This window comes from Salmo trutta, chromosome 23, assembly GCF_901001165.1.
Source record: "Salmo trutta chromosome 23, fSalTru1.1, whole genome shotgun sequence".
In the NCBI taxonomy this organism is placed as follows: Eukaryota; Metazoa; Chordata; class Actinopteri; order Salmoniformes; family Salmonidae; genus Salmo; species Salmo trutta.
Window position 1 is genome coordinate 2,065,355 of NC_042979.1, and position 23,410 is coordinate 2,088,764.

General features: G+C 41.7%; 1 protein-coding gene across 1 annotated transcript in view; it reads left to right on the forward strand.

Annotated features, from left to right (window-relative positions):
- LOC115159083 (mesoderm induction early response protein 3) overlaps positions 1-23,410 on the forward strand; it is a 46,396-nt gene that overhangs the window by 14,656 nt on the left and 8,330 nt on the right. Inside the window, exons 4-11 of the mRNA XM_029708460.1 lie at positions 5,483-5,617; positions 7,268-7,388; positions 7,873-7,946; positions 8,302-8,374; positions 8,710-8,858; positions 8,934-9,015; positions 9,100-9,194; positions 9,671-9,798. Coding sequence (XP_029564320.1) covers positions 5,483-5,617; positions 7,268-7,388; positions 7,873-7,946; positions 8,302-8,374; positions 8,710-8,858; positions 8,934-9,015; positions 9,100-9,194; positions 9,671-9,798 — 857 coding nt within the window. The remainder of the gene's footprint in view (positions 1-5,482; positions 5,618-7,267; positions 7,389-7,872; positions 7,947-8,301; positions 8,375-8,709; positions 8,859-8,933; positions 9,016-9,099; positions 9,195-9,670; positions 9,799-23,410) is intronic.

Sequence of the window (23,410 nt, forward strand, 5' to 3'; positions counted from 1 at the left end):
AAAGCCTAGCTCGTCGCCATCTTGGAACAATCGCACATCACATCTGATCTTGTATAATATTGCCAATAATCCCTCACCTTTAGTTGTCTTCATCAGAAAGCACTTCCAGGAATCCCAGGTCCACGACAAATGTATTTTCGGTCGAAAAAGTCCATCCTTTATGTTCCATTAGCTTGCTGTTGTTAGCGCATCCTAAGGCTGTAACCAAATGTTGATCCGTGCGCGGCACTTGGCTAACGAAAAATGACTTTTTTCCCTCCGTTAGGTTCGTTCAAACATGTCAAACGTTGTATAACATTAATCTTCAGGGCCTGTTTCAACAAGAGAGCCAATAAGATTCGAGTGGGACGATTTCATTGTGTTTCAAAACGTTTCCAAAGGTGGGGGCAGACACGGCCGCCGACGTCACAATGCTGATGGCCCTCCTACTGTGACCAATTGCCACATCGTCTCCTACACTGAGTTTCGACAGTAGAAGCCTCAAAACACTTTGTAAAGACTGGGGACATCTAGTGGATGCACTGGAAAGTGCTCAATTATCATTTTTTCACGTTGTGAATTACAGGGAAGGCTGTGAAGTCGAGTCCACAATTCAGAATCCCACTTCCTGGTTCAATCGGTCTCTGGGTTTTGACTGCCATACGAGTTCTGTTATACTCACAGACACCATTCAAACAGTTTTAGAAACTTTAGGGTGTTTTCTATCCATATAAAATAAGTATATACATGTCCTAGCTTCTGAGTTTGATTAGTAGGCCGTTGAAAATGGGAACAAATTTTTTCCAAAATGCGCTGTGGCGCCCCCAGTGGTAGGATATACGCAAGAGGTTAATTGGTGCTGAAAATTCTCTTTTGTCCGGGCGTTGCTATGGGGTCCCTGAAAGGGCTATCGGACAGAAACTTTAGGGTCCGTCTCTATGGGCTGAGGCGGTTTCAATGCACCTAGTCTTGCGACTCTGGGACTTTTCTAAACGTCGTCATTTTCATAATGGTCAAAATGAATTGAAGTCATTGCAAATGTACGAGGCTGTTTCTCGGCCTGAGAACCTTCTTCTAGAGCCACAACTCACCGTGCACTATCGACTTAAGCGCTAGAACATGTATATAAAGTTTCAGAGCTCTAGGTCTGACGGTTCTTTTGATAGTTCAAACGCAGGTAACTATTGCAGGCTCTGTGTGTGTATTAGCCTCACTGTGTCACTCCCGTGTGTGTGTGTGTGTGTGTGTGATTTCAGGAAATCACGTAGAGCTCCGAAACGCCGCAACTGGATCTAACTTTTATTTTTTATATATATATATTATTTTTTTTAACCATCACCAATTGTACGATTTCTCATAAATTCCGGTAGCTAAATGGTTGGTTCTTTTTTCCCCTGACACCGTAGGTTCATGTACTTTGACGAGAAGTGGTCAACTTAGCGCTCTATTACCGTTTTTGACCTTTTAATCCCAGAAAATGTGTCTTAACTTCTTTGGGCTATTTGGGACGCTAGCGTGCCACCCATGGCGCACCCTATCAACAGCAGGTGCATTTCAAGAGCGGCAAATTTGAAACCAAATAAATGTCAAAATTCAAATTTTTCAAACATACAACTATCTGACACCCTTTGAAAGATAAACATCTCCTTAATCTAACCACGTTTTCCGATTTCAAAAAGGTTTTACGGCGAAAGCATAAAGTTAAGTTAGGAGAGTACATTGACAATAGCTGTGTGTATTGTATTGTCAATTCAAAGACAGGCGTCACCAAAACCATAAAATCAGCTAAAATTATGCACTAACCTTTTACAATCTCCATCAGATGACACTCCTAGGACATTGTTAGACAATGCATGCATTTTTAGTTCTATCAAGTTCATATTTATATCTAAAAACAGCGTTTTACTATGGCGTTGATGTTCAGGAAATCGTTTCCCTCCAATACCGGCAGTCAAGTCATCACAACAAAATAATTAATTAATATTAGAAAACATTGGTAAAATATTATATTGTCATTCAAAGAATTATAGATTTACATCTCTTGAACGCAATCGACTTGCCAGATTTAAAAATAACCTTACTGGGAAATCAAACTTTGCAATAATCTGAGCACTGCGCCCAGAAAAATACGCTTTGCGATACAGACTAACCGCCATGTTGGAGAGATCTAAAATCGAAAATACTATGTAAATAATCCATTACCTTTTGATTCTCTTCATCAGATGTCACTTCCAGGAATCCCAGGTCCATAACGAATGTAGTTTTGTTCAAAAAAGCTCATCATTTATGTCCAAAAAGCTCCGTGTTGTTAGCACATGATCTAAGCCAGCCGGACTTCACTTCACTTCACGAACGGAAAAAATATATTTACGTTCGTTCAAACATGTCAAACGTTGCATCGCATAAATCATTAGGGCCTTTTTTAACCAGAACATGAATAAAATTCAAGGCGGACGATTGGGTTCTCTTTTAAAACGTTTCGGAATGAGAGTACCCAACATGAACTCGCACGCCAGGTGTCTAATGGGCCATCACCGTTCCATGGCTCTTGTTCGGTCAGATCTCAGAGTAGAAGACTCAAAACACTTTGTAAAGGCTGGTGACATCTTGTGGAAGCAATAGGAAGTGCCAAAACATTCCTCAGCCCCTTTGTTTTTCAATGGCATAGGCTTAAAGTCAATTCAACACATCAGGTATCCACTTCCTGTCAGAATCTGTCTCAGGGTTTTGCCTGCCAAATGAGTTCTGTTATACTCACAGACACCATTCAAACAGTTTTAGAAACTTTAGGGTGTTTTCTATCCAAACCTGAACAATAATATGCATATTCTAGCTTCTGAGTTGGTGTAGGAGGCAGTTAAAAATGTGCACATATTTTTTCCAAAATTCTCAATGCTGCCCCCTAGCCCGTAGAGGTTAACTCAAAGTGTTGAGGCCTCAACACCATCTTGTTTCTGGGCTAAAAGCCCATTTGGCCAAACCTGTGCTCACCGAGTTTTATCGCCGAAGTCTTTTCTGTTTACGAGAAATGGCCATGTCACTTTGGTGTTTTTGTCCATTTGCAATAAGCAGCCAGTCGCCATCTGGTCGAATTTTCCAGAACAGTGGAAAAATTACTGAAATTTAATAAAACAGAAACCAAATGTCCGAGAGACTTCATTTGATGACTTCCCGGAAGATCTGACCCTGGGGCACGGCCTGAGGCCGTCGGCCTATTTTAAAACATTTGTGGACGTCTGGTAAGGGACCGTACATTTGCAATATGGAGATCCTTATCAATCATACGGGAAATGCCATCGGCGTCCCTTTATGTAGGGAATTATATTGATTGGACATGATTTGGAAAGGCACATACCTGTCTAAATAAGGTCCCACAGTTGACAGTGCATGTCAAAGCAAAACCAAGCCATGAGGTCAAAGGAATTGTCCATAGAGCTCTGAGAAAGGATTGTGTCGCTCAGGAGAAGAGTACCGAAACATTACTGCAGCATTGAAGGTCCCCAATAACACAGTGGCCTCCATCATTCTTAAATGGAAGAAGTTTGGAACCACCAAGACTCTTCCTAGAGCTGGCTGCCTGAGCAATCGGAGAAGGGCCAGGGAGGTGACCAAGAACCCAATGGTCACTCAGACAGAGTTCCAGAGTTCCTCTGTGGAGATGGGAGAACTTTCCAGAAGGACAACCATCTTTGCAGCACTCCACCAATCAGGGCTTTATGGTAGAGTGGCCAAACGGAAGCCACTCCTCAGTAAAAGGCACACGACAGCCCGCTTGGAGTTTGCCAAAAGGCACCTAAAGGACTCTCAGACCATGAGAACAAGATTTTCTGATCTGATGAATCCAAGATTGAACTCTTTGGCCTGAATGCCAAGCGTCACATCTGGAGGAAACCTGGCACCATCCCTACGGTGAAGCGTGGTGGCAGCATCATGCTGTGAGGATGTTTTCCAGTGGCAGGGAATGGGAGACTAGTCAGGATCAAGGGAAAGATGAACGGAGCAAAGTACAGAGAGATCCTTGATGAAAACCTGCTCCAGAGCGCTCAGGTCCTCAGACTGGGATGAAGGTTCACCTTCCAATAGGACAACTACCCTAAGCACACAGCCAAGACAACGCAGGAGTGGCTTCGGGACAAGTGTCTGAATGTCCTTGAGCGGCCCAGCCTGAGCCCAGACTTGAACCCGATCGAACATTGCTGGAGAGACTTGAAAATAGCTGTGCAGCGACGCACCCCATCCAACCTGACATCTGCAGAGAAGAGGATCTGCAGAGAAGAATGGGAGACACTCCCCAAATACAGGTGTGCCAAGCTTGTAGCGTCATACCCAAGTAGATTGGAGGCTGTAATCACTGCCAAAGGGGCTTCAACAAAGTATTGAGTAAAGGGTCTGAATACTTATGTAAATGTGATATTTCTGTTTTAGCCCAATAGGGTAAATGCAGATAGGCAACCCCCATGCTTCAGCCTATTTATTTATAGCCACTATGCTGCATCAGTTGGGCTACAAGTGCTAATGCTTATTGCAAATAGCATACCTGATCATATGGACCATGCATAGGTTATATGTGTGGTCCAATATGAAAACAAATATGTTTTGAAAAATCATTTTACCAGTATGTTATTTCAGGAGGTGGTAATGTTAAACTGTAGATGGTGTCTGCATCATTTTTATTTATTTTGGAGTATAATTTTTTTTACATAATTTTTGTCGCCAGAATTGAGCCTCTCGTTCCTTCTACATAAATTGTCTGGGGGGGGGGGGACCCCGGCAGTGGAGGCTGCTGAGGGGAGGATGGCTCATAGTAATGGCTGGACTGGAGTCCATGGAATGGTATCAACCACATGTTTGATACCATTCAATTGACTATTCTAGCCATTATTATGAGTTGCCCCACCCCCAGAAAATCTGTGCAGAACACTATCTAAATGTAGTTTCAACCCTCCCCTTCTATTCCCCCGTGACCTTTTCCTCCCACTGCTCCACATTTTTTCCAGAGCAAATGCTGTTTTGCAGTTTTAAAGCTAATTTCCTGGAATTCTACACATTTTGCCCTGTCTCGTGTTCATATGATACTTTAGTGACTCCACAAAATTGATTGGGGCCCCCTGGGGGTTGAGGCCCCATGGGAACATAATCTGGCCATGATAACTGCAATATTTAAATAACTGGTTAACCTAACTTACCTTGCTAACATGGGATAGATGATCAACTGGAATTTTTTGAACAGGCTATAATTAATGGCCGATACAACTCCCCTCAATACAATACTAGCCTCGCTCTGTACAAGAAAATGCTAGAAAGGCTGCTGAATATGGCTAGATTAAACTGCCTCGGTGGATTGACAGCAGTCAAGGTGTGGTAGACAAGATGAATTTGTATTGAGTGAACTGTCCATTTATAATTTTAACATTCTGTCATAAATCTTCCTAACTGTTATGCATGAAGTTTTTTGTATTGTTGTGATTTGTAAAGCAAAATCAAGTTGTCTTTAATCATTCAGGAGGGCAACATGCCACTGGAGGAGCTGCTGGCTATGTATAGATACGAAGCATCAATTGGCACCGCTGGAGGGTCCAGTGTGGGCGGCTCTTCTGTTGAACTTACGGACGAGCTACCTGATATGACATTAGATAAAGTAAGTAAGCACCATGTCAATTTTGTAAGTTGGACTTCCTCTTCTGTAATATTTCCATTCCCTTGGAAAAGTTATCCCACTGCAGTGAAAACAAATTGTTAGTAGGTTGTGAGAGGGCTTTCCTTTAAAAAATAATTTGCCTCAGATTCACTGTTGGACACTGGGGGTTTCATCGTGATGACAGCCTGAACATTGTATTCTTACTTCACTCTTTTTCCAAAAGATTTAGCGAAACCATTGTTTTTATGTATTGTATGCACTACCGGTCAAAAGTTTTAGAACACCTGCTCATTCAAGGGTGTTTCTTTATTTTTACTATTTTCTACATTGTAGAAAAGTAGTGAAGATATCAAAACTATGAAAAAACAAATATGGAATCATGTAGTAACCAAAAAAGTGTTAAACAAATCAAAATATATTTGAGATTCTTCAAATAGCCACCCTTTGCCTTGATGACAGCTTTGCACACTCTTGGCATTCTCTCAACCAGCTTCACCTGGAATGCTTTTCCAACAATCTTGAAGGAGTTCTCACATATGCTGAGAACTTGTTGGCTGCCTTTCCTTCACACTGCGGTCCAACTCATCCCAAACCATCTCAGTTTGATTGGGGGATTGTGGAGACCAAGTCATTTGATGCAGCACTCCATTACTCTCCTTGGTCAAATAGCCCTTACACAGCCTGGAGGTGTGTTGGGTTGTTGTCCTGTTGAAAAACAAATTATAGTCCCACTAAGCCCAAACCAGATGGGATGGCATATCGCTGCAGAATGCTGTGGTAGCCATGCTGGTTAAGTGTGCCTCGAATTCTAAAGAAATCAGTGTCACCAGCAAAGCACCATAACACCTCTTCCTCCATGCTTTACGGTGGGAAATACACATGCAGAGATCATCCGTTCACCCACACTGCGTCTCACAAAGACATGGCGGTTGGAACCAAAAATCTCAAATTTGGACTCCAGACCAAAGGACAGATTTCCACCACTAATGTCCATTGCTTGTGTTTCTTGGCTCAAGTAAGTCTCTTCTTGTTATTGGTGTGCTTTTAGTAGTGCTTTCTTTGCAGCAATTTGACCATGAAGGCCTGACAGTTTCATCATAGCACTGGATGTTTTTGCGACTGCACTTGAAGAAACTTTCAAAGTTCTTGACATTTTCCGGATTGACTGACCTTCATGTCTTGAAGTAAGGATGGACTGTTGTTTCTCTTTGCTTATTCGAGCTGTTCTTGCCGTAATATGGACTTTGTCTCTTACCAAATAGGGCTGTCTTCTGCATACCCCCCCCCTTGTCACAACACAACTGAAATGCTCAAACGCATTAAGAAGGAAATTCCACAAATTAACTTTCAACAAGGCACACCTGTTAATTGAAATGGATTCTAGGTGACTACCCCATGAAGCTGGTGGAGAGAATGCCAAGAGTGTGCAAAGGGTGACTATTTTGAAGAATCTCAAATATAAAATGTATTTTGATTTGTTACTTGTTTTTGGTTACTACATGATTTCATATGTGTTATTTTGTGGTTTTGATGTCTTCACTATTATTCTACAATGTAGAAAATAGTAAAAATGAACTCCTTGAATGAGTAGGTGTTCTAAAATGTTTGACTGGTAGTGTATGTATTGACTTATTGGTGTATTTTAATCAGGAAGAAATAGCAAAAGATCTTCTGTCAGGTGACGATGAAGAAACACAATCCTCAGCTGATGACCTCACACCCTCGGTGACATCCCATGAAACCAGTGATTTCTTCCCCAGAACACTGCGTTGTAAGTTTAACATTCACTTCCTTGAACTGTGGAATATCTCCCTTTTTGTTTCCCTATAATGCCACCACTGACATGCATCATCTGACATCAGTGCATCTAGCAACCTGAAATATATTGTGAGATTAAGTCCTAATGTAAAAGGTTTGTGGTAAAGTGTAATGGTAGTGTCCGCGATACAAATTTCGGGGAGTAGCATATCGAGCCGACTTTGGCAACATCGAGAAGTGAGAGGCTGATCTCCTCCACTGTTGTTTCCATGCAGCTATCACTTCGCAGCAGAGTGACGCAAACTCCCATGTGTGTGCAGATGCTCTGTGTGGGTGCTCACAAGTGTGGTCTCCTGTATCATGTTTACGCAATATTTTTTTGTTTCATACTGCTGCTCGTATCGATGATTCACAGTTTAAGTTGACACCCCCTATGCACTGCAGTCCCTTTTACTTCCCTGTATCATCTCCTCACCTCCCACTATCTGCTTCTCTAGCTAATGCTATTTACGATGGAGACAAGGAATCGGAGGGTGAGGAAGATGGTCTGTGTCCTGAGGACACCAGGAAGGTGTGTATTTCAGTGCTTCTCATGATCAATCATTCCTCCACCAAGTCCTAGTAGATTATAGCCTTCCCTGTAGCTCAGTTGGTAGAGCATGGTGTTTACAACACCAGGGTTGTGGGTTCGATTCCCACGGGGGGCCAGCACAGAAAAAAAATGTATGATATGTATGAAATTGTATGAAATGTATGCATTCACTACTGTAAGTCGCTCTGGATAAGAGCGTCTGCTAAATAACTAAAAAATGTTAAAAAAAAAAATATGTAGATGAGGCTCATGACATGTGGATGGCTTGTTACACTGCAAATGTCAACATAATGGTATTTAAATTGACTAATTAAAAAAAAATCTGTTTTCAAAGGAAATCATGGTCGGGTCCCAGTATCAAGCTGAAATCCCTGCCCTTGTCTGTTACTACGATGCCAATGAAAAAGGTCAGTGTATGTGAGATACCAAATATACATTTAGAACTTCTCTCGCACACTCCCCTCACTCTAGCTCTCTTGAAGATCAACTCTGAATTTAAATGTATTTAAGTGGGGGGGGGGGTTTGTCCTTCCCAAGGCATTGTATGAGCTTGTGAAGTGAAATGCAATGTTAAGATGTTGAACAGATATCAGTTTACTTGATTTGATATTTGTTCAATATATGTACAAAATCTGTTCAATATACTGTATGTAACGTCATATTCAACAGATATGATGTAAAGCTAGGAAACATCCTTCACAGCTTCCAAGTGTAGTCCTTGTCTAAAAATGTATCCTCCTAGTGTATGAGAATGAAGACCAGTTGCTATGGCAACCTGATGCCCTGCCGGAGCAGACGGTGAAAGACTTCCTGCATGACACTTCCGCCCTAGTAGTTGATGGGAAGGTGGGGCCTGCGCTGGAGAGTGGTCTCGTTCAAGACAACGAGCAGGTACATTTTTATTTTCTTTCTTTCTCTCTTTCTCTCTTGCTCTCAACTGATTTAGTGTTATTTGTCCCTCCCAAGGCCTTGTATGAGCTTGTGAAGTGTAACTACACCGTCCATGATGCACTGGAGCATTATCGCCGGAGTGAAAAGTCCTCTGAGGGTAAGTTGAAATTTTTACACACAGATTCATATTGTACTAAAACAGTGGAGTAAAAAATAAATGTTCCACCTTTTTTGATTTCAGGTGAAATGCCTCCCTGGTCAGAAGAAGAATGCAGAAACTTTGAACTTGCGCTCCTCCTTTATGAGAAGAACTTTCACCTCATCCAGAAACATAAGGTAAGACCAGTCTTATCAATACAGTAGGACTTCAAAGATACAATAATGTCGGGAATGGAGGTCGTTTGGGAACACTGAAATATCTAAAACTTTGAAATTCATTTATAAACAAACAAACCATTGCATATTTACGTGTTTACTAATCAATTATCCAGAATTTGTAAATCATTTTTTTTTTATTTTTTTTATTCTTTGCATTTATATTGCCTGTTCAGTTGACCTGTTAGTTGGTAACTGAGGACTGGTTTCCCAAACACATATTACGCCTGTTTCTGGACCAAAAATCGTGCTCAATGGAAAATCTCCATAGGAACAGTTTTTTTTCCAAGGACTATGCTTAGTCTGGAAAACCAGCCCTGAGTTTTGTAGCTTTTGAGGTTCTACTGTAGATGAAATGGGGATATTGTTGTTCAATGCCAGTCATGTCCTGCAATGCATCTCTCCATTTAACCCTTCACCTACTCTTTCTCCTTCAGGTGAATACAAGGACAGTCGCTGAATGTGTCGCCTTCTACTACATGTGGAAAAAGTCGGAACGATTTGACTTCTTTGTCCAACAGAACCGGTTTGGAAAAAAGAAGTATAGCAGCTACCCCGGTGTAACGTGAGTGACCCTTTGTCATGGATTGACCTCGCATTTTGTCTGATGTTAACCCAGAAAGTGTCTTTCCCCCTCTTCTGCCAAAGTGCAATGGGGTCATTCCCAATGTTCCCTCTAAGCTGCGCACAGGCACGCAGCTCCCCTTGGACTGCCGCACAGAAGCAGTACAAGCCCACGCCGAGAAGCACGAGATTAAACTTCGCTCAGCTTTCTAGAGTTTTCCCCTTTAGTTAACACTATCAACGTTTCGCTCTGCTGTGGGAATTGTGCTCGATTCAATGCAATATTAGCCACTTTCAATGTAACATACCGAAACAAAATGAGCTATGCAAAACTAACTGTGCAAGAGATTTTATTGTAGGCGATGTGCATTGGTTTAGGGTTCTATTGCATTGACAAGCACGACTCAGGCCCGCACTCTACACAGACCGGTGTGCCATAACCAAATCGAGCTTCATTAGGCCTATATGCAAGTAGCCATTGCCATATATGGATCTGTGCCATTCACTTTGAACTGGATTGTGTTTACAGCATGAGCGGTAGTGAGTAGTTGTGCTTGTTTTGAGATCAAAGCGAGAGCTGCATGTATCCACCTGTGCACATTTGTTCATATTCTTTGCTAGTTAGTGAGTTATTAGCCCAGTTATAGCTAATTTCTAGTCAACAATGGGGGAGAGGTTGCTTCCTACAAGAGCACAAAATGTGTGCATTTCTAGCCATCTTTGAAAGCGAGCCAGGTAAAGAGCAGTGTTGTATTTTGAGACAATCTTGAATATTCTAAGTAGCCAATATGCAGAGGGTTGTGTAAATTGTCTGTTTCTCTGTGGTAATGGTATTGGAATAATTAATTTTATTTTGTGAAGTGGTTTCTTGCATCAAACACATTTTCAGTCAGCTCCTTGTCTGAAGGACAAGTGGATATCAGGTTAATGTTAAGCCCTGCATGTTTTTCCCCCCCAAAAGTCCTACACTGAACACCACACATTTGCTGCTACTGTAGGCTGAATGCTTTTTAGAATATTGTGGGATGCATTTTTTCTCCAATTGTTTTTGATGGTAGGCCACTCTGTTAGGCCTACATTATGATCAAATAGCCACAGTAGCCTACTTGGCCACTGTTCAAACTGTAACTAAAGCGGGTACAGCCTCAGTGTTCACAGTAAACAATCGCTTGAAGTTGCACAGCATTTTCAAATCAAATTTGGTCACATGCACCATGAAATGCTTACTTACAAGCCCTTAACCAACAATGCAATTCAAGAAATAGTTAATAAATTTACTAAATAAACTAAAGTAAAAAAAAAATATATATATATATATATATATATCTCTAATCAATCAAAAAGTAACACAAGAAATGTGTTACCGAGTCAATGTGCGGGGGTCCAGGTTAGGTTAGTCGAGGTAATTTGTAAAGTGACTATAGGTAATGAACAGCGAGTAGGGGTCAATGTAAATAGTCTGGGTGGCCATTTGATTAGTTTAGTTCAGCAGTCTTATGGCTTGGGGGTAGAAGCTGTTAAGGTGCCTTTTGGTCCTAGACCTGGCGCTCCGGTACCACTTGCCGTGCGGTAGCAGAGAGAACTGTCTAGGACTTGGGTGACTGGAGTCTTTGACAATTTTTAGGGCCTTCCTCTGACACCGTCTGGTCCTGGATGGCTGGAAGCTTGGCCCCGGTGATGCACTGGGCTGTATGCACTGCCCTCTGTAGTGCCTTATGGTGAGATACCGAGCAGTTGCCATACCAGGCGGTGATGCAACTGGCTAGGTGCATCTCGATGCTGTAGAACTTTTTGAGGTTCTGGGGAACCCATGCCAAATGTTTTCAGTATCCTGAGGGGAAAAAGGTGTTGTCGTGCCCTCTTCAACTGTCTTCGTGTGTTTGGACCATGATAGTTTGGTGTCATTGACACCAAGGCACTTAACTTGCAACCCGTTCCACTTCAGTCCTGTCGATGTTAATGGGGGCCTTTTCGGCCCTCCTTTTCCTATAGTCCACGATTAGCTCCTTTGTCTTGCTCACATTGAGAGGTTGTCCTGGCACCACACTGCCAGGTCTCTGACCTCCTTCCTATAGGCTGTTTCATCATTGTCATTGATCAGGCCTACCACTGTTGTCGTCAGCAAACTTAATGATGGTGTTGGAGTCGTGCTTGGCCACACAGTCGTGGGTGAACAGGAAGTACAGGAGGGAACTAAGCACGCACCCTTGAGGGGCCCTGGCGTGGCAGATGTGGGCGGCCCAAGGAAGTCCAGGATCCAGTTGCAGAGGGAGATGTTTAGTCCCAGGGTCCCTAGCTTAGTGATGCACTTTGTGGGCACTATGGTGTTGAACACTTCGCTGTAGTTAATGAACAGCATTCTCACATGGGTGTTCCATTTGTCCAGGTGGGAAAGGGTAGTGTGGAGTGCAATTGCGTCATCTGTGGCTCTGTTGGGACGGTATGTGAATTAGTGGGTCTAGGGTTTCTGGCATGATGGTGTTGTGAGCCATGACCAGCCTTTCAAAGCACTTCATGGCTACAGACGTGAGTGCTGTGGGGCAGTAATCATTTAGGCAGGTTACTTTCGGTGCTCTCATGCGTGCTTCAGTGTCGCTTGCCGCAAAGCGAGCATAAAAGGCATTTAGCTCGTCTGGTAGGGTTCCCTTTGTAGTCTGTAATAGTTTTCAAGCCCTGCCACATCCGACGAGCGTCAGAGCCTGTGTAGTAGGATTCAATCTTAATCCTGTATTGACACTTTGCCTGTTTGATGGTTTGTCTGAGGGCATAGCGCGATTTCTTATAAGCGTCCGGATTAGTGTCCCGCTCCTTGAACGCGGCAGCTCTAGCCTTTAGCTCGGTGCGGATGTTGCCGATAATCCATGGCTTCTCTTTGGGAAATGTACGTACGATCACTGTTGAGATGACGTCGTTGATGCACTTAGATGAAGCTGGTGACTGAGGTGGTATACTCCTCAATGCCATTGGATGAATCCTGTAAAATATTCCAGTCTATGCTGCAAAACAGTCCTGTAGTGTAGCATCCACGTCTTCTGAACACTTCTGTATTGAGCAAGTCACTGGTACTTCCTGCTTCAGTTTTTGCTCGTAAGCAGGAATCAGGGTAGAATTATGGTCAGATTTGCCAAATGGAGGACGAGGGAGAGCTTTGCATGCGTCTCTGTGTGTGGAGTAAAGGTGGTCTAGAGGTTATTTTATTTTTTATAAAAAAACATTCTCTGGTTGCACATGTAACATGTTGGTAGAAATGAGGTAAAACGGATTTAAGTTTGCCTGCATTCAAGTCTCCGGCCACTAGGTGTGCCGCTTCTGGATGAGCATTTTCTTGTTTGCTTATGGCCTCATATACAGTTGAAGTCAGAAGTTTACATACACCTTAGCCAAATACATTTAAACTCAGTTTCACAATTTCTGACATTTTAATCCTAGTAAAAATAACCTGCTTAGGTCAGTTAGGATCACCACTTTATTTCAAGAATGAAATGTCAGAATAATAGTAGAGAATTATTTATTTCAGCTTTTATTACTTTCATCACATTCCCAGTGGGTCAGAAGTTTACATGCACTCATTTAGTATTTGGTAGCATTGCCTTTAAATTGTTCAACTTGGGTCACATGTTTTGGGTAGCCTTCCACAAGCTTCCCACAATAAGTTGGGTGAATTTTGGCCCATTCCTCCTGACAGAGCTGGTGTAACTGAGTCAGGTTGGTAGGCCTCGTTGCTCGCACACAGTTTTTCAGTTCTGCCCAAAGTTTTCTAGAGGCTTGAAGTCAGGGCTTTGTAATGGCCACTCCAATACCTTGACTTTTTGGCCTTAAGCCATTTTGACACAAATTTGGAAGCATGCTTGGGGTCATTGTCCATTTGGAAGACCCATTTGCAACCAAGCTTTAACTTCCTGACTCAATATATTGGCGTCATGAGGCAGGAAAATGATATCTATTTTGTCTACTTCTATTTTGCTGCAGTCCCTCCTGCAGCAAAGCACCCCCACAACATGATGCTGCCACCCCTGTGCTTCGCGGTTGGGATGGTGTTCTTCGGCTTGCAAGCCTCCCCCTTTTTCCTCCAAACATAACGATGGTCATTATGGCCAAACGGTTCTATTTTTGTTTCATCAGACCAGAGGACATTTCTCCAAAAAGTATGCTCTTTGTCCCCATGTACAATTGCAAACCGTAGTCTGGCTTTTTTATGGTGGTTTTGGAGCAGTGGCTTCTTCCTTGCTGAGCTGACTTTCAGGTTATGTCGATATAGGACTCATTTTACTGTGGATATAAATACTTTTGTACCTGTTTCCTCCAGCATCTTCACAAGGTCCTTTTCTGTTGTTCTGGGATGGATTTGCACTTTTCGCACCAAAGTACGTTCATCTCTAGGAGACAGAACACGTCTCCTTCCTGAGCGGTACAACGGCTGCGTAGTCCCATGGTGTTTATACTTGCTTACTATTGTTTGTACAGATGAATGTGGTACCTTCAGGCGTTTGGAAATTGCTCCCAAGGATGAACCAGACTTGTGGAGGTCTACAATGTTTTTTTTCCTCTGAGGTCTTGGCTGATTTATTTTGATTTTCCCATGATGTCAAAGCAAAGAGGCACTGAGTTTGAAGGTAGGCCTTGAAATACATCCACTGGTACACCTCCAATAGGCTAATTGACGTCATTTGAGTCAATCAGAAGCTTCTAAAGCCATGACATTTTCTGGAATTTTACAAGCTGTTGAAAGGCACAGTCAACTTAGTGTATGTAAACTTCTGACCCACTGGAATTGTGATTACAGTGAATTATATGGGAAATAATCTGTCTCTAAACAGTTGTTGGAAAAATGACTTGTCATGCACAAAGTAGATGTCCTAACCGACTTGCCAAAACTATAGTTTGTTAACAAGAAATTTGTGGAGTGGTTGAAAAACGAGTTTTAATGACTCCAATCTAAGTGTATGTAAGCTTCCGACTTCAACTGTAACTCGTAGAGTGCGGTCTTAGTGCCAGCATCGATTTGTAGTGGTAAATGGATGGCAACGAGTAATATAGATGGTGTTGTCTACAGCTTATCATGAGGTGTTTTACTTCAGGCGTGCAATACCTTGAGACGTCTTTAATATTAGACATCGCGCAACAGCTGTTACACACACACACACACACACACACACACCCACCCCTCGTCTTACCAGACGTAGCTGCTCTGTCCTGCCGAAACACTGAGAAGCCAGCCAGCTCTATTATCCGTGTCGTCGTTCAGCCAAGTCTGTGAAACATATGATATTACAGTTTAATGTCCTGTTGGTAGTCTAGTCTTAATTGTAGATCATCCAGTTTGTTTTCCAATGATTGCATGTTGGCCTATAATACCGAGGGTAGTGGTGGTTTACTCACTCGCCGGCGAATTCACACACGGCACCAGACCTCCTCCCCCTGTATTTGCGTCTTTTCCTCATACTAATGACGGGGATTTGGGCCTGGTCTCGGGGAAGCAGTATATCCTTCGCATCGGACTCCTTAAAGAAAAAATCTTTGTCCAGTTTGAGGTGAGTAATCGCTGTCCAGGAGCTCTTTTCGGTCATAAGAGACGGTAGCAGTAACATTATGTACAAATGAGTGGCAAAGAAAATTGAAAAAACGAACAAAATAGCAGTTGGTTAGGAGCCATCCTCTCCGGCACCATTATCACAATGTTAGTTTGCACTCAGCAGACCTGAAATGTGCTCAGTGCCCCAAACATTGAGAACATCGGTCATTCCACCATTTTGGTGCCTTTTTGAGAAGTGTAACTTGGTTTAAAAATAAAGAGAATTTTTTTTTAAAAGACCAGTAACAGGGTTGACCGTAATAGGGTTGAATATTTCTTCTTAAATCAAACATAAATCCCCTTGTGACAGGGGGAATGGAAGGTTGTTTTGTGGAGTGGCAATTGAGTGCAAGATTCACAAAGTTATTGTTAAGACATTTCTAGCCTGTCCATCTATGGGTAACAGGGTTGGGTGTGTTTATGTTCAGTTTTCCACACCAGGAAATGGCCAAAAACAGTAGAACCAACTCACCTGCTTTTACTCTGATTTTTACTATTAGATGGTCAATGTTTCTTTTTGAAATAAATCATTTAAAAGGAATAGTTTCACCATATTAAAACGAGAGTTCAGTTCCCGTAACAGGGTTGACCTTTTTTAAAATGAGGAACAGACATAAATGAAAACTTCAGAAATGACTGTCAAAGCAACAAAATAACTAGGGCTTTACAATGATGGTGAAATTTTGGGATTAAGTGGGTTAAAATCTTCCAAGAAGTGACGGGGACGACAAAATGCTGAATTTTTCACTTTAACTAACATTAGCCTTTATTCATTAATTTTATTGAGTTCTCCATCTGGTCAATATTAAAGGGCACTTAATTTAATATAACAGGCTTTTAAAATTCTATATTGGTGTATATTCTCTACTTAAAATACCAAAGGGATGCAAAAGGCACTAATTTTGTGGAACGACCCAATTAAGTATTGTTGCAATGTCTTTGGAGGAACAATATGGGTTGTCTCGTAACTAGCTTTTGTAGTTAAATGTGCAATATGTAGAAATTGCTCTGCCATTGCATGGTTGCAAAAATTCTAAAATGTTTGCCTAATTTCAGTTTGACAAAACAAGCATAGTGTAAGAAATAATTAACACAAACTGCTATTAATCTTTTCAATAACCCAAATTATCATTTTCTGCTGTTTTTGAAGATGGTGTGCAAAAGTAAAAGATGCACAAACTAAACTTTGAGGGGCCAATCTGCAGGTCAAACAACAAGGCAACCAACCTGGCAACTTTTTGGATAAACCGCTTAGGGATAGGCCTAGAGAAATGTAACCACTCTCAAATTCATAGGGATCCTATGGGATGCAAGGACTGACCAACCATGATATCAAAATAATGATAGTTTTAATCATGTTTTGAAGCTATACAGTGTTTGTTTACATTGACATTGTTTAGCTTATCTTTGGTTCTGACTGGGTTAAACAGTTGAACCACAGATGAGCCAGATATTTCACCGGATGTATAAATGTGAAGCATCCAGTTGGCTTTTCCACTCACTACCTAATATGGTGATGAGAGGAAGACCAGTGGCCGGCAGTGGGAGAAGATGGAACGATATGGATTTTGGCCGAGATTCTGCAAATTTTCTCATCAATAAAATATTTCCATACAATTTTCTGTTTCCAAAACTAGAATCTGTAACATGGTGGACTGCGTTTTGTAGACTTCGCCAAAGTAAAAAAATATATTGTTTTTTTAAAAGGCGTGCAAGGGCAAATTGAGTTATTGCACACCCACACTTCATAGTAGGCATTCCCTAACAGAAATATGCAAATAAATGCTAAAACGCACCAATAGGATCTCATTAACTCATTCTTGGCTCTGCCCACCTCATTGCTTGTGCTGCCCACTTTGATTAATTTGCTCCCATTGGAAACCAGAGGCTCTGGTCTAGGGTTGTCCCCAACTAAAAAAATAATAATTCTTGGTCCAATGAAAATTGTCTGTTCTTCGACCAATCGATTGCTCCAAATTTTTAACGTGTATTTTTCCATATATAGACACAGCTGATTTTATTAAAACACACAGGATATGTGTTTTAATCAAATCAACTACAGTGCATTCGGAAAGTATTCAGACCCCTTCACTTTTTCCACATTTTGATCCGTTACAGCCGTATTCTAAAATGGATTTAAAAAATCTTAACTCAATCTACACAAAATACTCCATAATGACAAAGCAAAAACAACATTTTACAAATTTTGGGAAATGTGTAACAAATTTTGTCACATTTACATAAGTGTTCAGACCCTTTACTCAGTACTTTGTAGAAGCACCTTTGGTAGCTATTACAGCTTCAAGTCTTCTTGGGTATGATGCTACAAGCTTGGCACACCTGTATTTGGTGAGTTTTTTTTCCCATTCTTCTCTGCAGATCCTTTCAAGCTCTGTCAGGTTGGATGGGGTGCGTCGCTGCACAGCTATTTTTAATTCTCTCCAGAGATGTTCGATTGGGTTCAAGTCAGGGCTCTGGCTGGGCCGCTCAAGAACAGAGACTTGTCCCGAAGCCACTCCTGCGTTGCCTTGTCTGTGTGCTTAGGGTCGTTGTCCTGTTGGAAGGTGAACCTTCATTCCAGTCTTAGGTCCTGAGGACTCTGGAGCAGGTTTTCATCAAGAATCTCTCTAGTACTTTACTCTGTTCATCTTTCCCTTAATCCTGACTAGTCCCCCATTCCCTGCCACTGAAAAACATCCCCACAGCATGATGCTGCCACCACCATGCTTCACCGTAGGAATGTTATTGGCCAGGTGATGAGCAGTGCCTGGTTTCCTCCAGATGATGTCTTATTCTTATCCATATTTTTTGAAACTGCACTGTTGGTTAGGGGCTCGTAAGTAAGCATTTCACTGTACGGTCTACACCTGTTGTATTCGGCGCATGTGACTAATAAAATTTGATTTAATGTGAAGCTTGGCATTCAGGCCAAAGAGTTCAATCTTGGTTTCATTAGACCAGAGAATCTTGTTTCTCATGGTCTGAGAGTCCCTTAGGTGCCTGTTGGCAAACTCCAAGCGGCCTGTCATGTGCCTTTTACTGAGGAGTGGCTTCCATCTGGCAACTCTACAATAAAAGCCTAATTGGTGGAGCGCTGCAGAGATGGTTGTCCTTCTGGAAGGTTCTCCCATCTCCACAGAGGAACTCTGGAGCTCTGTCAGAGTGACCATCGGGTTCTCTTCCCCGATTTGCTCAGTTTGGTCGGGCTGCCAGCTCTTGGAAGTCTTGGTGGTTCAAACTTCTTCCACTTAAAGGGCAATGGAAACACTATGATTTAGAATGCAAGCTAACTGTAAATCGCCATATTGGCATTGTGTCACTTGGCAGGAGAGAATTTTGGAACTCCCAAAAATGGCTGAATTTACAGAGTAGCTCCGAGTCTGAGAATGAGTTTATTACAGAGAATGAAATAATGTTAGCTAGGGAGCCAATAAAACTACTGAAGCCGTTCATGTTTGAGCCGATCGTTGTCCCTGATCAAAGAGTTCATTCTTGTAACAGTAACAACACAGACATGCTGTTGTCTGTGTTACACGTCAGCTAGAGGGTCGGTGTAGGCAAACACAAACTGGTGTGAGTGGGGATGCTGCCAGATAATGGCTGGAGTGTGTGTGTGTGTGTGTGTGTGTGTGTGTGTGTGTGTGTGTGTGTGTGTGTGTGTGTGTGTGTGTGTGTGTGTGTGTGTGTGTGTGTGTTGGATGGTGGCGATACAGCACAAAATCCCAGCGGATGGTGACTGTGTTACATCCAGTCAGAGGTTCCTGTCAATCTGTCTGGATGGCGACGTATTTATTGGTCGTGTCACTAATCCTTATGAAGGACTTCCTGGCAGAAGAGGTTACTCAACCAGTCAGCAGCCGATATGCCAGTTTAAATAATTGGTGAAATTTTGCTTGACTATAAATTGTTTAAGGTTTATATCAGTAGTGGGTAGGTGCTTATAAAGTCAGGAAAAAAATAAACGTCCCTTTTTCAGGACCCTGTCTTTCAAAGATAATTAGTAAAAATCCCAAACTTCACAGATCTTCATTGTAAAGGGTTTAAACACTGTTTCCCATGCTTGTTTAATGAACATGCACCTGTGGAACAGTTGTTAAGACCCTAACAGCTTACAGACGGTAGGCAATTAACCTCTATCGCTTTTCTACGAGATAAATTGCATAAAAATTGATTTTAAACAGCGGTTGACATGCTTCGAAGTACGGTAATGGAATATTTAGAATTCTTTTGTCACATTCTGCGCCATGCGCGCGACCGTGATTTAGCATTCTGATAGTGTCTAGAACGCACGAACAAAACGTCGCTGATGGAACATAACGATGGATTATTTGGGACCAAACCTACATTTGTTATTGAAGTAGAAGTCCTGGGAGTGCATTCTGACAAAGAACAGGAAAGGTAAGACCATTTTTCTTATAGGAAATGTGATTTTGGTGAAGGCTAAACTTGCCGGGTGTCTAAATAGCTAGCCCGTGATGGCTGGGCTATGTACTTAGAATATTGCAAAATGTGCTTCATCCGAAAAGCTATTTTAAAATCGGAAAATCGAGTGCATAGAGGAGTAATGTATCTATAATTCTTAAAATAATTGTTAGGCTTTTTGTGAACGTTTATCGTGAGTAATTTAGCAAATTTGTTAGTAAATTCCCCGGAAGTTTGCGGGGGGTATGCTTTTTCTGAACGTCACATGCTAATGTAAAAAGCTGTTTTTTGATATAAATATGAACTTGATTGAACAAAACATGCATGTATTGTATAACATAATGTCCTAGGTGTGTCTGATGAAGATCATAAAAGGTTAGTGCTGCATTTAGCTGTGGTTTGGGTTTTTGTGACATTATATGCTAGCTTGAAAAATGGGTGTCTGATTATTTCTGGCTGGGTACTCTGCTGACATAATCTAATGTTTTGCTTTCGTTGTAAAGCCTTTTTGAAATCGGACAGTGTGGTTAGATTAACGAGAGTCTTGTCTTTAAATAGCTGTAAAATAGTCATATGTTTGAGAAATTGAAGTAATGGCATTTCAAACGTTTTAAAAATCGCACCACTGGATTACACTGGCTGTTATGTAGGTGGGACGAATTCGTCCCGCCGGTCCCATAGAGGTTAAGGTCACAGTTACGAAAACTTAGGACACTAAAGAGGCCTTTCTACTGACTCTGAAAAACACCAAAAGAAAGATGTCCAGGGTCCCTGCTCATCTGTGTGAACGTGCCTTAGGCATGCTGCAAGGAGGCATGAGGACTGCAGATGTGGCCAGGGCAATAAATTGCAATGTCCGTACTGTGAGACGCCTAAGACAGCGCTACAGGGAGACAGGACGGACAGCTGATCATCCTTGCAGTGGTAGACCACGTGTAACAACACCTGCATAAGATTGGTACAGCCGAACATCACACCTGCGGGACAGGTACAGGATGGCAACAACAACTGCCCAAGTTACACCAGGAACGCACAATCCCTCCATCAGTGTTCAGACTGTCCACATTAGGCTGAGAGCGGCTGGACTGAGGGCTTGTAGGCCTGTTTCAAGGCAGGTCCTCACCAGATATCACTGGCAACAATGTCGCCTATGGGCACAAACCCACCGTCGCTGGACCAGACAGGACTGGCAAAAAGTGCTCTTCACTGACGAGTCGCGGGTTTGTCTCACCAGGGGTGATGGTCGAATTCGCGTTTATCATTGAAGGAATGAGCGTTACGCCGAGGCCTGTACTCTGGAGCGGGATCGATGTGGAGGGTCTGTCATGGTCTGGGGCGGTGTGTCACAGCATCATCGGACTGAGCTTGTTGTCATTGCAGGCAATCTCAACGCTGTGCGTTACAGGGAAGACATCCTCATGTGGTACCCTTCCTGCAGGCTCATCCTGACATGACCCTCCAGCATGACAATGCCACCACTCACAGAACGAGCAGTATGGCTGATTTCCTGCAAGACAGGAATGTCAGTGTTCTGCCATGGCCAGCGAAGAGCCCAGGTCTCAATCCCATTGAGCACGTCTGGGACCTGTTGGATCGGAGGGTGAGGGCCAGGGCCATTCCGTCTGGGAACTTGCAGGTGCCTTGGTGGAAGAGTGGGGTAACATCTCACAGCAAGAACGGCAAATCTGGTGCAGTCCATGAGGAGGAGATGCACTGCAGTACTTGGTGGCCACACCAGATACTGACTTACTTTTGACTTTGACCCCCCCCCCCCCCCCCTTTGTTCAGGGACACATTATTCTATGTCTGTGGAACTTGTTCAGTTTGTCTGTTGTTGAATCTTGTTATGTTCATACAAATATTTACACATGTTAAGTTTGCTGAAAATAAACGCAGTTGTGAGTTGGTTTTGTGAATGAAGAATTTGTCTTTTTATATATTTATTGCAACAAGATTTCTCACGTAAGCCCACACCTTCCAATCTGAGTTCTGGATAAACTTTGATCATTACCAAAGCTAAGATGAGTTTTCATTAGTGTAGTTAGACCACTGGGAACGGCTTTGATCACAGAAATAAACTCTCTGAAAGGTATTGGAAACTCTTTCAATGTTATAAATTGTTCATATGTGAGAATATTACCCTTGTTGTCGAAAACATCAAGAACAAAGTCAATATTCCTCATGCCAACTGGGGTAGAACAATGACTTATTCCTTTCAGTTTTGTCTGAATTATTCCACAAAAGAGCTTTATGTGGGGAAAAGTTGTGCAGAAAACATATTTTCCGGGCCATTAAAGCTTGTTGGTGAAACCTAGCAAATTTAGCGGTTAATCTTTCAGGAATATAATTACATTTCTGTAAAAATTGAGAACCTCCCAGCTTATTAAACACATTATTTGGAATGAAATACCATATTGAATCAGTATTGATCTTTTCAACCAGTTGATCTTGAAAGTGTTATTTATGTCAACAAAGTCCAACACTTCCAGACCGCCTTCAGCTCTTTTATTAGAGAGGACTGACTTTTTTTAGTTTGAGACTTATTTTTATAGATGAAGTCAAGAAAGTCTTATTAATCTCTTTACAAGTAGCAGGATTTACAAATGAAGATAATGAGGAGTACACAAAACGAGACAGTCCCTCTGCCTTGGACAGAAGTACTCTCCCAAGTATAGAAAGATCTCTTTGTAGCCAATTATTAAATATATTTTTGGTTTTCTAAATTTTAGGAGAGAAATTCATATGTTGTCTGACCTAAGTGTTTTTTTTTTGACAGATGTATTCCTAAATATTTAACACAGTCCTTTACAGGAATATTTTCTATTTCTTTACCATCAGAGTCAAATAAATACAATATTTCACATTTAGAAACATTCAGTTTTAATCCTGATGCAATAAAAAATGCAGTTATAGCATTAAGTGCATGGGCGACCTGGTCTTTTGTCTCTTAAGAAAAGAGTAGTAACATCAGCCAGTTGGGAAATTGTGATTTTTAACATTTTTTTTTGTTAAAAATGGTTAAGCCATATACACTTGCATTATTCAGGATATCTAGAGAGAAGTTCCACAACCAAAATGATTCAAAATGGCGAAATTGTGCATCCCTGTCGAACACTTCTGTTGATACTGAATCGTTTTATAAGTATTAAGGTTTAGTAACACAGAACTATTTATATCTTTGTAAAACATGTGAATGACTTTGATTAAACTTTTTGGATTTGGTGAACATTTTAAGTGACCCAAAGAGAAATTCATGTTCAATTGTGTCAAAGGCTTTACAGAAGTCCAAAAATAAGACAACCGCATCTGAGTCAATTGCATCTGAATAATCTATAAGGTCTAAGACTAAACAAATGTTAGAGCTTATGTGACGTCCTTTCATAAATCCTGTTTGAGTCTCATAATGGTATCTATTCCTTTTTTTAAATCTTTTGGCATAAACCACAGCAATCAATTTGTAATCAATATTTAATAAAGTAATTGGTCTCCAATTGTCAATGAGAGAGGAGTCTTTATCGGACTTTGGAATCAATGAAATAAGGCCCTGTTTCATAGTGGAGACCAATTCCCCACTTTTGATGCAATCTTGAAACATATTAAAAATTGGGTCTTCTAGTAA